General features: G+C 44.1%; 1 protein-coding gene across 1 annotated transcript in view; it reads left to right on the plus strand.

Annotated features, from left to right (window-relative positions):
- Positions 1-490: 490 nt before the first annotated feature.
- EXPH5 (exophilin 5) overlaps positions 491-14,261 on the plus strand; it is a 51,108-nt gene continuing 37,337 nt past the window's right edge. Inside the window, exon 1 of the mRNA XM_063127079.1 lies at positions 491-614. Within this exon, the coding sequence (XP_062983149.1) occupies positions 496-614 (119 nt within the window). The 5' untranslated portion in view covers positions 491-495. The remainder of the gene's footprint in view (positions 615-14,261) is intronic.

Below are 14,261 nucleotides of genomic sequence, written 5' to 3' on the forward strand. Positions count from 1 at the left end.
AGCAAACATTTTCCATCCCTAAAGACTTTGAAAGTAAATATTTGAGAAGGAGAATGAAGCAGGGCCTTCGCATGTAGACAAGAGCTGAGGCACTAACTACACTGCAATACACTGCACAACCCTTCAGCCGCTTTGAGGGATAATGCAGATCCCGCCCTTTCGCAAACAAGGGATTGGCATGTTCCCGCCTTTTTCAGCCTCCGGCGCCCTCGCCTTGATTAGCCGAGCGGGCAGTCACTCACTCGGTCAGGTGCCTCTCCGGCAGGTGTGGGCGGTGCCTCGGAGTTGCCCTCATACTACCTGTTGCACTTCGTCCTCCTGTCCCGTCCCAAGAAGAAGAGCTGCCGCCGGCCAGTTGATCCTCTTGGCTTCGTGGGGATATGGCCGTCGCGAAGGGCTTTTTCTGGGCAGGCTGGGTTGGGCGATGCTGCTGACGCCCGCCGAGGAGTCCACGGGTCGACGGCCCCGGCTGACCTCCGAAGCGCCTGAGCCAGAATGACTCGAGCCCCTCGCGGGGTCGACCTCAGTTTCTTAAATGAGGAGGAGGCCAAGCAGATCTTCCAAGTGCTGCGCCGAGACTCCCAGCTGAAAAGGGCAGAGAAGGAACGGCTCAGGTACAAGGCTCGCCTTTAATCCCGCTCTTGAGTGGGTCTTCCTTTTTAGAGTTGGGGTGCAGGCAAACCTTGTGAGGTGGGGGGAACACGTGGCCCCTGAGATCTTGAACTCCAACTCCCATCAGCCCCTGTCAGCATAGTTCAAGGGAGATGGGAGTCGGAGTGCCACAGGTTCCTCACCCCCTGCTTTAGGATGACACGCGGAGAACAAATGCTGTCTACTAGATCTCCATGCATTAATATAACAGGAGTAATAATTATTTTAATCTTACCTTGATCCTAAGCATCAAGGAGTAAGTTGATCTCACTTTTATTCCTGAGCCTGGGGCTAAAGGTCCTTTTCTCTGCTGCTGGAGCTTTGGCTTGCTTGCTCTGTGATCTGATCCTACATAAGTTTATTGGGGATTTTAATGGACCGTGACTTCCCAACCCGCATTCATTTCTTTTACAAGGGAGGTGCTCCCATGCAAAGCTGCCAAGCTAGAAAGCAAACCCATTGACCTTGAAGTGCTGGGTTGGATTTCTTAGATACCTGGTGGGCAGGCAATAGTTGTTGAAGGCTGGGGAAATGAGAGGAACAATTTGCACATGCTCTGAGGCATGCTTATTTTCAGTTATTACTTCACTAATTTGTATTCCAGGCAGCCAGGCTGAACCCTGGAATTAAAAGATGTTCCACTATTAAGTCCTGTGGAACCCTGGCTGACTCATAAGAAGTCTGGTGTGTGGTGTTGTGTTTTGTTTTGATGTGACACTTAATTTTTTTTTATGATGATGATGGTGATACTTACTTCTGTAAACTGGATAAAAGCTGGTTGACTACAGGTTCCTTGGATATTTTCTTCTGCAGTCTTTAATTATTGGGAGTAAGTCACATTGAATACGGGGGTACTTACCTCCGAGGAAAGATGCATAGGATTGTGCTATTAAATTATCCTTTTCTGTTGTCATATACGGCATTAACAGCATTCAAACACTGAAATGAATTCCTACCATTCTTTGTGAAAAAGCCTTAAGCTTTGCACCTAAGCGAGAGGGCCTGCTTTGCTTCACTGGAGAATTGTAGGCTGTGCTGACTCCCAGGAATTTCAGTCTGTTATGAGACAACTGTGAGCATATCCTGGCACACACAGCATTTGGCTTTGGCACACCAACACAAATCATCCTCTATGTCAATGTCAAAAGCCAGATCCTGTGTAGGTAGGTGGATGCATTAAAACTGCCTTAATGTGGGCCAGGACAGATGGAAGTCAACAAAAGCAAAGCTTCTTTTTTTTTTTTTTTGTATTGAATTGATCACGGGACTCTAGTTTGACAACAAAAGAGTCTTGTGGTACCTTAAAGACTAACAAATCTTTATGACATTGGGGGATATGGTAAACAGTGAGGTCAGAGGGAACTGAAATACAGAAAGTACAGTCTTATTTACAAGGCCATTCACAGCACAGCCCTGCTGGCACACTCTTATATATGTCTCGTTGAAAGAAAGGCCCATTGAGTTCAGTTAGATGCTCATGGGCAGTTTTTGAGGGCCCTTGAGGAAGGCATCTCAATGGGCGTCCTCCCTCAGTTTTCTACCTTCGCATCGTCATTGTTAACAGCTGCTACTGCTCCTTATAAGTTTTCTCATCATTGCCTTGCTTACCAGGCCGAGATCCAGTTAGCAAGTAAGCAGTGTCATCTACTGCTGCTCCTACTCACCCTAACTATAGTCCAGGCCAGAGCAAGAGGCAGGTGAATAACCAGAATGCAATGGTGGAGAAGAGGAGCAAGTCCAGGAGGCTCTTGTCATTGAGTCTCTGATGGGGTGGGGGCGCTCGGGAGGTGCCCGACCATGACTACCCTGCTTATGGATGGGTAAGTGGGTATAGAACTGCAGCTTAGGTGTGTGATCAAGATCACAGCTGTCCTGTACACACATGCTTGATAATAAGTTCCATTGTGCTTGGTTGGGTTTATTTCAAAGTAATATGCATAAGACCAAGCTGTTAACACATATTACCCGTGAGAGGTGAATGCATGCATTTGACCTTTCCTACCTGAATATCTACATTTGGCACTTCTGAACATTGTTAACAAGGGGTAGACTACTGAAGAGAAATCAGATATATAAGGTAGATTGAAAGATTTGAACTGAACATCCCTCTAGAGTGAATGTAAGAATCCTTCTGCTCCTCTCTGTCTCCCTGCCCTCTTTGTGTGTGTGTGGGTGGGTGGGTGGGTCTGAGAGAGAGAGGTTTCTTCTCCATGAGATTTGTGCAGTGCTAGGCTAATGTCAGCACCTAACAAGGAAAGAAGGGACTATTAGAGGGCAGCCTAGGTATTTCCTGGCCTTAGTTGCTATTTTAAGATTGCTTCTAACCTGCCTTTTTTCTCTGTGGAGGACTTTGCCCTGGAACTTGCATGACACATAAGGTGCAATATCTATTCAGTTAGACTATTATTGTTTCGAATGTGGTGTATCGCTGAATTTGGTGTTTATCCCTTCAGGGCTGGCCCTACTATTATCCAGAGTGAGGAAGCTACCTCAGACAGCAGTTGTAGGGGACTGGCGTGGCAGCACTGCTCTCTGCTGTTCCGCCTGAGTCCCATGCCCTTTGCTGTTCTCCTGAGTTGGTGCCCCAGCAATGACAATGCTGGCTTAGCTTATCTGTCTGATCATTGTCTTCTCCCAACACATCACAGACAGCTTTATTGGGAAAGTTCCCCGGCCGAGCAAGCCAGCAGAGAAGTAGCTAACCCAGGCAACACACTCCAGCAGGCATTGTGCATGTGCATGCATTGTTTTGCTCACATGATACATGTTGCTGCTGTAGTGTGCCATTTGTGTAAGTGGGCAACAAGCAGATGCCAGCCTGAGCTGCGAGGGAAGGATAGCAAGGTTTTGGAGGACAGATGTTTGTATGCAATATGGTCTGTCCTTCACTCCCTAAGCTGTTGTTGTTGTTGTTGTTATTATTATTATTATTTTATTTTTCCCCGCCTTTTGCCCAATACTGGGCCTCAATACTAAGCCTGCTGCCCTTAGGTATGTTTGAGAAATCCTGTCCCGTTGGCAGTGCTAAAGTAGGATTCAGCTGCTAGTGCAGTTGGCTTCTGTATCTGGAACATGGGCAGGGCTCCATCTTGTTCTTTGCCTCAGGCAGCAAAATATTTTGGGCTATCACTGCCTAAAATTGTTGTGAACCACCCAGGGAGCTTCGGTTATTGGGCGGTATAGAAATGTAATAAATAAATAAATATAAAATTGTGACATGCAGGACCCACTACAGATTTTTTAAAAGAAGAATTCATTTATTTCTTTACTATACATAAATGAGGCTCCCAGTGACCTCTCTCCAGATTTCTGGTTGGATCTACACCTGCTTAGCTTCTGCAACATTTGAGTCTGGTCAAACTAGTAAATACTGGGGATAGCAAGGGCTAGGAAGTCATTTTTGCCTTCCCTAGCAACTGCCCACATCTACTAAGGTCAGCCACCTTCTGTGGATAACTGTGGAATTTCCTGTGCTGCTTTGTCATGCTCATGTCGGTCAAAGTACCCTAAACACTGCCTCAGTGTACAGGCCCTCTCCATTCTTCAGCTAAACTGTAATCTCATGGGGTCCTGAGCAGAGCCTGGAGGGGACTGACCATAAGCAGGAGTCACACATACGAAAGGGGTGAAGCTTTGCATGACCCAAGAGAGGTCTCGAAGAACAGAGATGTTGCTTGAACAGTGGCCAGAGCCCAACTGAGATACTAACTTGTGGCCTGCTGAGTGCAGAAAGGGGCAGTGCCCTGGCTTGAAATCATGGGTCTCCAACGTGGTGCCCAAACCTCAGTTGCCTTCCTGTGCAATGCTTAGCCTCTTTAAAAGCTTCCATTCCCCACCTCTGCCTTAAGGTATGCAAGTACTATTTGCCCCACATTGGGGTGGGGTGGGGCTGAGGATGAGAAACTGGCCTGAGGAAATCTATTGTGTTCGTGCCTAAACTGAGATTTGAGCCTCTCCTAGCTTATGCTCTTAACCACTGCATTACAATAGGTATTAACTCCAGTGTTAAATCCTATAGGCCTATTGAGACATCCCTACTTGATTCTGTGTGGAACAGAAGCAGGGTGATGCTCTGGTGCATGCCAGAACATCATAAGATGTTCTTTTATCTGTAACCACAGACATGTAAATATTGATCGTGTGCCACCTGTTTAAAGTAGTTGTACGCTTAATGAGAAGGTGCTTATTTGATTAATAATTGCATTCAGTTAATTATCGCAGTTACAATGTGCATTTCAGCAGATGCTGCCGTGCCTCTTCTATTGTACCAACCAGTCTAGACGGGAGTTTTCGGACTGCATGTTTTTCATCAAGTTTAGGTGTTGAGGTGCAATTCCTCCTCCAAATATTACTTATTTAGACTGATGATAACCTGGCTGAGGTCTGAAACTGGCAGCTTAGCACAGTGTAACTGCTGGTGGAGCGTATCACTCTAAATTGCAGGTGGGGTTAAATATTTATTTATTTATTTATTACATTTTTATACCGCCCAATAGCCGAAGCTCTCTGAGCGGTTCACAAAATTAAAACCATTAAAAACATAATAAAACATCCAACAATCTAAAAACCCAAATACAAAATACAATATAAAATACAATATAAAAATATGTGAATGTTCCCATGTTAAAACAACAATTCTAGGCTACAATCCCTAACGTATTCATTTTATATGCGCATAGAATTTTTATATGAGGGATCATTCATTTATATGAGTGACACAATTATTCACCTTAAATCAGTAGTGGTGTGAGAAGGGTGGCCAAACATGACCACTTCATGGAAATTTGGTTTCCCTTCATTGTGTTTGTCAACAAAGGGATGGTGGCCTATAAAACCCCGATACTTCAAATATCATTTTGGAGGGATCTAATTAAATGAGGGGTATTCTAAGAATATTTTATTGTCAATGTAACTGGAACAATAATGGGAGCAGTTTCTGTTTATTTCTGTTCAAATTATATTTGTTGGCTGTAAGCTCATTGTACTATGCACAATAATTAAATAAAAGTTTAATGCAACCCAGCAACAGCTCAATCTCATGAGTCTGCTAATTTATAATTTGGCTTCAAATCTATACTCTTTAAAACAGAGGACCAGAATCTTGGAGCACAGACTGGTTCAGACATAAAAATGCAAACCATGGTTTGCTATAAACTAAGCAAACCATGGTGTGGGAGGAGAAGAGTGAATGCATGAGTTTGATGATCTTAAAAGATTTTTCACCATGGGTTGGAACCATTGTGGGCAGGGAAATTGTGTTTGCCTACCGTTGCTTCTCTGCCCGCACGTTTGTCCCTCATTACTTCCTCTTTAGAAAGATGAAGTAAACAACGTGCATGTGGTCCACTTAGTGGGCCATTTTGATTGCGCTGCTTCTCCTGCACACAGCAGGGGATAGCAGCAAGTTCCATCTCAAAAAATAAGTTGGACTTACTGGGGTGTTTTTTTGTTGCGCAAAGAAGACTAGAAGGGACAGGAGGCATGTGAGAGGCAGAATACATCGTGAGAGGGATCCGCGAAAATCCGTGAGTGTCCAGTAACGACTGTGCAATGAAACACTCATCTGATGGATCTCTGTGGTCTGGGTCAGACGTCATGATAATCAACCGGTGTGGCGGGGGGGAATCAACCGTCCATTCAGTTTATTGTGTCATGTGGGGAACACAACGGACACACAACGCACAGTACGTTATTTTTTTAATTAAACAACATGGACAAACAACGGGCTCCTCCATTGCTTATCAAATAATCAATTGATTAAAATGTCATGTGGAGGGCTCCGTTGTATAATCTCTCTCCATCGAGTGCACTGTTCCATTGGCCATAGAGTTCTTTGGCAGGAGCAGCCAAAAACACCCCAGCTGCTCCTGTTCAGCTGGCAGAACTCGCAATGGCTGATGGGATACGGCCGGGAGGAGGGAGGGAGGAGCACCAGCAGCCCAGAAGGACGCCAGGACTTTCAGCCGTGCGACGGGGGAGTGGCAACATGCTGTGTGGAGAGGACCAGCAAAATAATGCACGGTGAATATGCTATTCCCCACTCCGTTGCCTAATATGTCATCCGAACTCAGCCTGTCCGAAAAAGCTCACTTGTCCTCTCCCACACCATGATTCCCTCTCTTTTGTAGCACACCGCGGTTTGCATTGTGTGGCAAACCACAGTTCATAGTTTCATCCACACTGGCAATTATGCTTGAAATTTTTCATAGCAGTCATAATTTTTCTGGATGGATAGAATTGCAAACGATGGTTTGCTGCAAACCAAAAAGGGAGGGGATTGTGGAGTGCTTGGGAAGGAGGGAGCTGAGAGCGCTTGAAGACACATAGCGCCAAGCTGGTTTAGCATTATGTCTGAACGTTGCGTTAACTAACGATTAGAGAAAAGGGGCTAAAAAGTCACGTATATCCAAGAGTGCGTGTGCACACACGCATGCACAGTGGGGAAAAATACTTTTAACCGCTCGAATAAAAGGCTCTTTGTGTGAAGGATACATATGATTGCCAAGTTTTCTTCTGTGAGGATTCCTATGCTTTTACAGTTGCAGAAACACAGACATTAAGTAAATGTACCTCCCAAAGTTTGGCCACTGTCTTTTTTTTTTTTTTTTTACCTGCTTCTTTTTAATTAGCACAGATTAAGAGGAGGCAGAGATGAAAAGGATTGGCTGGGATATTTGAGGCTGATCAGTATAGGATCACTGCAAAGATAATCCTGGAGTAGGAGGGAAAGGTGGTGTGGCTTCTGCCTTCTAGCGCTTGAAAGGCTTCCTGCTGAAGAAGGAGCAGGGCTGAAGGTGGATGACTTTCAGATGTAAAGAACATTTGTTTCCGCGGCTTAGGGTGACCGTGGTGAAAAGGAGAACAGGGTCCCTGTATCTTTAACAGTTTGTATAGCAAAGGGAAGTTCAGCAGGTGTCATTTGTATGCATGCAGCACCTGGAGAAATTCCCTCTTCATCACAACAGTTAAAGCTGCAGGAGCCCTGCCCTCTTTTGTATCAGCTCACTAGACATTCCCTTTTCAATACAACCGTTAAAGATACAGGAGCCCTGTCCTTATTTCCATATGGTGACCCTAGGCATGCCCCTTCCCCTTTCTCCCAACCACCAATTGTTTCATGGTTTCTGGGCATTTGTGTAGTTTCCCCACACACACATTCTGAAAGGTGGAAATGCCTCTCTTAAGGCTTAGTTACTGGCAACAAGAGCGTTAAGCTAAAATTTGCTGGTATTTGGGGCCCTGTCCCTTCTGCCATCGGCCCCACTCACCAATAGAACATGCCCCCCCAGAGCTTATTCGAAATGGAATTTGGCATGCAGATTGAAAGAGGTTCTACACCCCTGCCTTAAGTTAATCAAATGATGGCCCTTGAACATGGTGATGGGAGAAAGCTCCCCCACCCCCAACGTAAGAGGCATTGGTGGAATTGATTCATTTTGTTGGGGTGAATGGTTTTCCTTGGGAACCAGAAATGGGTGTGTGTATGTATATATATACACACAAGTGATTGAAGGTGTGTTTATCTGCCAACACCAGATTTAAAACCATAGCAAGAAAAGAATGCAAGCAGAGCCCTGCTGGATCAGACCAAGGGTCTATTTAGTCCAACATTCTGTTCACACAATGGCCAACCGGCTCTTGACCAGGAACCCACAAGCAGGACACGAGTGGAACAGCACCCTTCCACTCATGTTCCCCAGCAACTGGTGTACATAGGTTTACTTCCTCTGTTACTGGAGGTAGTACGTAGCTATCAAGACTAGTAGCTCTTAAAAGCCTTCTCCTCAAGGAATTTATCTAACCAGGAGTTTATTTAAGAAAGACCTGCAGGGAGAGAATTAAAGTTACTGGATGCAATTATTTCTTTCTCCTGATTACTCAAGTTTGTTGTGTTTAAATGTTATTTGGCAATTTGATATCAGTATGAGCAGGAATGAGCATCTGGAGGAGATAGTGGACAAGAGTTAAGTTTTGACTTGTTGACGCCAAGGAAAAAAGTTTCCAGCAGTTGTCTTCCGCCGCCACACACACACCCCGCCCTACCTAATACAATTCGCCTTGCACTAAACATAGGAGGCAGGGGTGTGGGGAGAGGGATGAAGATGTATTCCCACTGCACCAACTTTTTTTTTGTACACAGCCTCTGTAAGCAAACACCAGGGAGCAATTATCTGCCAAAGGAATACATATAGCAGGGTTTCTAGGGCATTATATGAATCCCTCAATTAGTGCAACTGGTTTCTGTTGTTTATCAATGGCTTTCTAGCCAGTATTTGTTCCCCAGAGTTCTGTTGTAGAGGCTATATAAAGGCTTGTTTTCCTGGGCTAATAATCAGAGGGGGCATTTCTAGCCATGATGGTTGTTTCAGAGCCATCCCTTTGTGCTTGAATTGGTTCATGGTTTTCCTGATAGCACTGCCTTTGTAGAGACACAGTCAAGCGACTTTGCTAACAAGGCTATTTTATCACAAACTTTGCAAAAGTTGGGGATGAGATTTGGTAGAAGCTATCAGTGAAGAAACCCCAAGGTGTTATAGTTCTAAGACTACATCAACACCTTACCTTTATAAAGTTTGATTCATTGAAGCATGTTTCTAGAGCTCATTGTTCTGTATCTCCTGTGCAGGCATGTCATGCCCCCTTTGGAGGATTCTCTTCAAAAAATGATGTAAGAGCCCTCCCCATAAGCCCAAAATCACAGATGAGCTGTCTGTGTGTAGGAATCTGGAGGCAGATTGGGGATCCGGGTCCCGGACCATACCTCTGGAATGTGCCTCTATTGGGAGTTCATTAGCTTCTTTTTGCAAGTCTTCAGGGGCTTGTCTATTTGCCCTGTTTAACTCATTCTGGCTGTGCAGTGGCGCTGTGTTCTTTATATGACGCAGCCGCAAACTCACAGCCACATCAAGCTTCTCTCCTCAAAACTGTGCGTTTCCATGATGTCAATTTTCCACAGTTTTTTAAGTTGCTCTGAGGTCACCACATTCTTTCCTCCATCTACTGGTGGTTGAACCACTGGGTGTTCCTGGGAGCAGATGGAAACCCAGAGTAAGTCCAGGTAAGCGCAAGAAGGCAGGGCAGGGGGCAGGTGCTGTGGCTTTTCTGGCTGGATAGCCTGTGCTCCCTCCCACTATCAGGATTGATCATTCCCACCCCACAGCTGTGACAATAGGTATTAACTCCATTACAGTAGGTATTAACTCCAGTGGCCTTACTAGAGGCCTTAAAGAGGCAGCTGGACAACCATCTGTTAGGGATGCTTTAGGGTGGATTCCTGCATTGAGCAGGGGGTTGGACTCGATGGCCTTGTAGGCCCCTTCCAACTCTGCTATTCTATGTTTCTATGTAAAGCGTCTTTGTAACAACACCCTTCCCTCCCCCCCCCCCATGAAAGCTGTGAAGGTTTGCTTTTCCCCCTGGCCTTTTTTTAGCTTTTCGGCTGCTGGTCTTATCGCTGCTGTTATGGAATTTTATTATTTTGTATTGGGGTTTTTATCCTGCATGCCACCTCAAAAAGTTTTCATCCTGAAAGGCGCCCTAAAAATAATCCGGAATAAATAAATAATGGCCCTTGATGCTGCTGATCCCTGATGCCGCTGCCCCTGTCCTTGCCCCATGGGTTCTGAGAGTTGGTTGTGCCACATAACTTAATTGTAATTCATATGTGCAAAGTGACCTATAATCCTTTGTGACTGCTTCTGTAATTGAGGCTTTTGTAGGAGACAGAGCCAGTGCCTCTTGCCATAAAATTAATTCTCTATCCAGAAGTATAATGAGTGAATAATTGTATGGTAAACGCACAGGATACTGGTATAACTTGCAGTAATTATATTTACTTGAGTTTTCATCCTTTACTTAATAAAGGAAGGAAAGTCAATTTGAAAATACTACCTCTGAATACTTAGCACCTTACTATTCCTGTTGCATCCTAATTATGGTAAAAATAAGATTTATTTATATTGAGTCATTGATGGTGGTTCAGGAAAATAGACACTTGCTTTCGGGAAACTTACCTAATACATGAGATACTGTGATGGAACAAAAGGGCAAAAGGGATGTCAATCTAAAAGTAATTAACTATGTTGAGCAAACATTCACTTATTCAGACCCATTGAGGTCAACAAGATTCCTCTTGTGATTGGAGCATGCACCAGCTGGTGTAAATGTTGCACAGTCTGTGATTAAGATTAATTCAAGGGTTGGTTAGGTCCAGACTTTTCATTATAACTGTTCAGAAAAACAAAGGAACACTATATATGTTGTCATGTGAGTTACATTAATGGAGTTTGGTGGGAGTTGGATGTTGAGTATGCATACAATGAATAGCTAGAGGTTAAGCTAGAAATTCTTATCCCCTTTCGTCTGTGAACACTTGATGTCCAACAACAGGGGGAAATTTGTACGTGCAAACGTGTTGGGGGGGGGGTAATTCTGCCTGCTCAGATCTGACAGCTGCCTTCTGGCAGCTTATAATAAAGTTTCATGGGGTTCTGCTTGGCAAAGAAATCTGATCAAACTACACTCCTGCCCCAAGGTAGATCCACAAAAGTTAACAAGGGAGATGAAACATTCGAGTTTAATGCCCTATCCGAAGTTTAATGCAGCCCAAATGGCAGGTTAGAAGGTAATAGCAGCCCAAAAGTGGAAAGTTAGCTAATCTGACAATAGCTTTGGGGAAAATAAACACAATAAACAGCTACTGAAGGGACCCAGATCAAGAGGTGCCAGTAAGTACCAAAGACAACTTATAGGGTAGGAAAATGGCCTTGTTATTAACTTTCAGGTGGAGAGGGAGCTAGGAAGGAAAATCTAATCTAATTCATGGATTCTGGTTTCCCACCTGTTATAACCTGCATGTGGTTTGAGAATATGATGATGATTTCTTGTATTTATATAATATTTATATCCAACTTTTAAGAAATGACCACAGCAAGTTGCAATAAAAATGTAGATACATAATAAAATATCATTTCAGTACAATAACATCAACATTGACAAAAACTGTTGAAACCTGGAAGCCAGAGTGGCTGTTAATTAAAGAAACAACCTAGAGAAGTGGTGGGTTTGACCTATAAAACCCTAAATGGCTCAGAACTACAATACCTAATGGCGTGCTTCTCCTGAAATGGACCTACCCATATACTAAGCTCAACTTCTAAGGTCCTCCGCCAGGTGCCTCCTCCAAGGGAGGCTTGAAAGGCGGCAACAGGACAGAGGGCCTTCTTAGTGGTGCCCCCCCCAACTGTGGAATTATCTCCCTAATAAGGCCTGCATAGCACCAACATTGTTACCTTTTTGGCACCAAGATAAGACCTATCTCTTTTCTCAGGTATTTGGCAACACATGATGAGTTCTTAATCAGCCCTGGATTTGTCTCTTATGGCTGATTACTCAATGTTGTTTTAAATACATATTGTCCTTGTGTATACAGTTTGTTTCTCTGCTTTATGTAAATAATTTTAGAACTTTTACACTGTATTTTAATGTTTTCTATTGTAATTTAATGTTCATATTTTTAATCTTTGTAAACTGCCCAGTGAGCCTCGGCTATGGGGCGGTACAGAAATGTAAATAATAATAACGACTGAACCAGGGCAATCGCATGTCTGAAGATATGTAAGATAGAGCTGGCTTCCCAGATGTATTCTTGCTCCCTAATTCTTCCTGGGTAAAATTCTGTATCTGAACAGGCCCAAGGCTTCTGTCTCACACAGTTTTTTTTTATTGCTGTTTAAGACAGCCTTACCCAACATAGCATCCTCCAGATGTGTTGGACTACAACTCTCATGGTGATAATAGTTGTTCTAGACCAAAACATCTGGAAGGTGCCAGGTTGGGGTGCCATTTCCAGCACCAGTGAGTCTACCTTCTCATCTTCATTGTAACTAGTTGTTATTGCAACTCATCGGCTCAGTTCAGACAACAAGTTAGTCAACGCAGTGTGAAAACTCCACTCAACGGTTGAGTTTTTAGGGTGTTAGAACACACAACAAGTTCTTACTCACCGTTGTGTGACTGTGGGCTACCGTGGAGTTGAGTAAAATCCATTGCGATGTTTGATTGACAGTTCTTCCTCTCTCCTTCCCTGGTCCTCCCGATGGTATCCCATTGCTGCAAAAAAAAAAAACCACAATCCTGGCAACTCTCCTAGAGCGGCACTTGCTCCTTTTGCCACTCTTGCCAGGGAACTCTGTAGCCAGTGAGAAAAATCAACTCAACACAACAGAAAATTCCACAGAACCCTCCACACAACATGCCACACAATGGTTGTGCAGAAACTCTCCTCTTCACGGATATTCTGCATAGAGTGTTTCCCCCCCTAAAAAACCTTCAGCATTGCATGGAGTTTCCCCTCCAGACAACACATTTCTCAACGGTGGTGTAAAACCTCCATTGTGGAGTTCTAAAACCACCGTTGTCTGAACTGAGCCATCCTCTTTCTCATCATTGCTCCCACCTGCTTTCTTGACAAGCAGAGAGCCAGTGAGCAAACATGCAATGGCATCAACTGCTCCACCTTTTCACCACCACCATTATCTGGGCCAGAGTGAGAGGCAGGTCAACAAGCAGCTTGCAACGATTAAGAGGAGGGACGGTCTTGCCAGTGGGCTGTTGGCAGTGGTCCAGCTTTGATGCTGGTCTTGGAGGAAGGCTGGTATAAGAAATGGCATTCTATGCTACCTTCAGTAAAATGGGGAGGCTATTCATGATACCCCCAGAGCCAATATCTGCATTTCACTTGAGGGAAGCTGAACTATGGAGCTCCCTGCAACAAGTAACAAAGCATTTAGCAACTTCCAAAGAGGGATCAATCTAAAACGATATCAGTAATGACTGGCTCCATTTTGTGGCCTTAGTCATTTTCAGCTCTCTCAAGCGAGTCCTGGGAGTACAAAGTTTGAGAAGCCTTGGACTAGACAACCCTTCCAATAGAGAGACAACACTTCTAGTAGGGTACTATGCTATGATAGCTTTTCAAATAGAAGACTTCTCCGTACAGTAGGACATAGGGCCACCTTGTGGCCTGGTCAAAGTCCAACACTAGTCCCAACTCTGGACTGGTTGAAGGGCACTTACTCCATGCATACAGTATTTACCAGGAGTTTTGTACATCCGCTACATGCTGTCTGACGTGGTTTAGTCCACTTTATCTTGGAACTCTGCCATCTCATTCTGCTGCATGTGTAGGCCAGTTCTGAGTTAGAATGAGCTTGTTTTCTTGCCTTGGGATTTCTTGCTGGTTTTATGGACTGTCAATACAATTGTTCTTTTGCTGTATTGATTTCCATTGTTATCTAACTTGCGAGTGTGTGCTAGGGAATTGCTTAAAAATCTAAATGTTAGTAAAATTGAGGAGCCGCCCTTCAAATAGACTGACATTTAAATGAATGGGTGGAGCCATTCATTTATGCTCCATGTGCATAGCTTGGAAGTTCCATATTCCCAAGGAATTGCCAGGTGGAGAGTTTGTTCCTTCTTTTTCTGTGTGTGCACGTCTGTATGTGTTGTGCAGATTTTTCATTTTTACACATTGCGTGTAACAACCTTTTGCTCTGCAACTACAAAGAAGCTTACTAGAAAATAAAAGGGCAGATTTGCAGAATTCCATT

Source organism: Elgaria multicarinata, chromosome 5 (assembly GCF_023053635.1).
Source record: "Elgaria multicarinata webbii isolate HBS135686 ecotype San Diego chromosome 5, rElgMul1.1.pri, whole genome shotgun sequence".
NCBI lineage: Eukaryota > Metazoa > Chordata > Lepidosauria > Squamata > Anguidae > Elgaria > Elgaria multicarinata.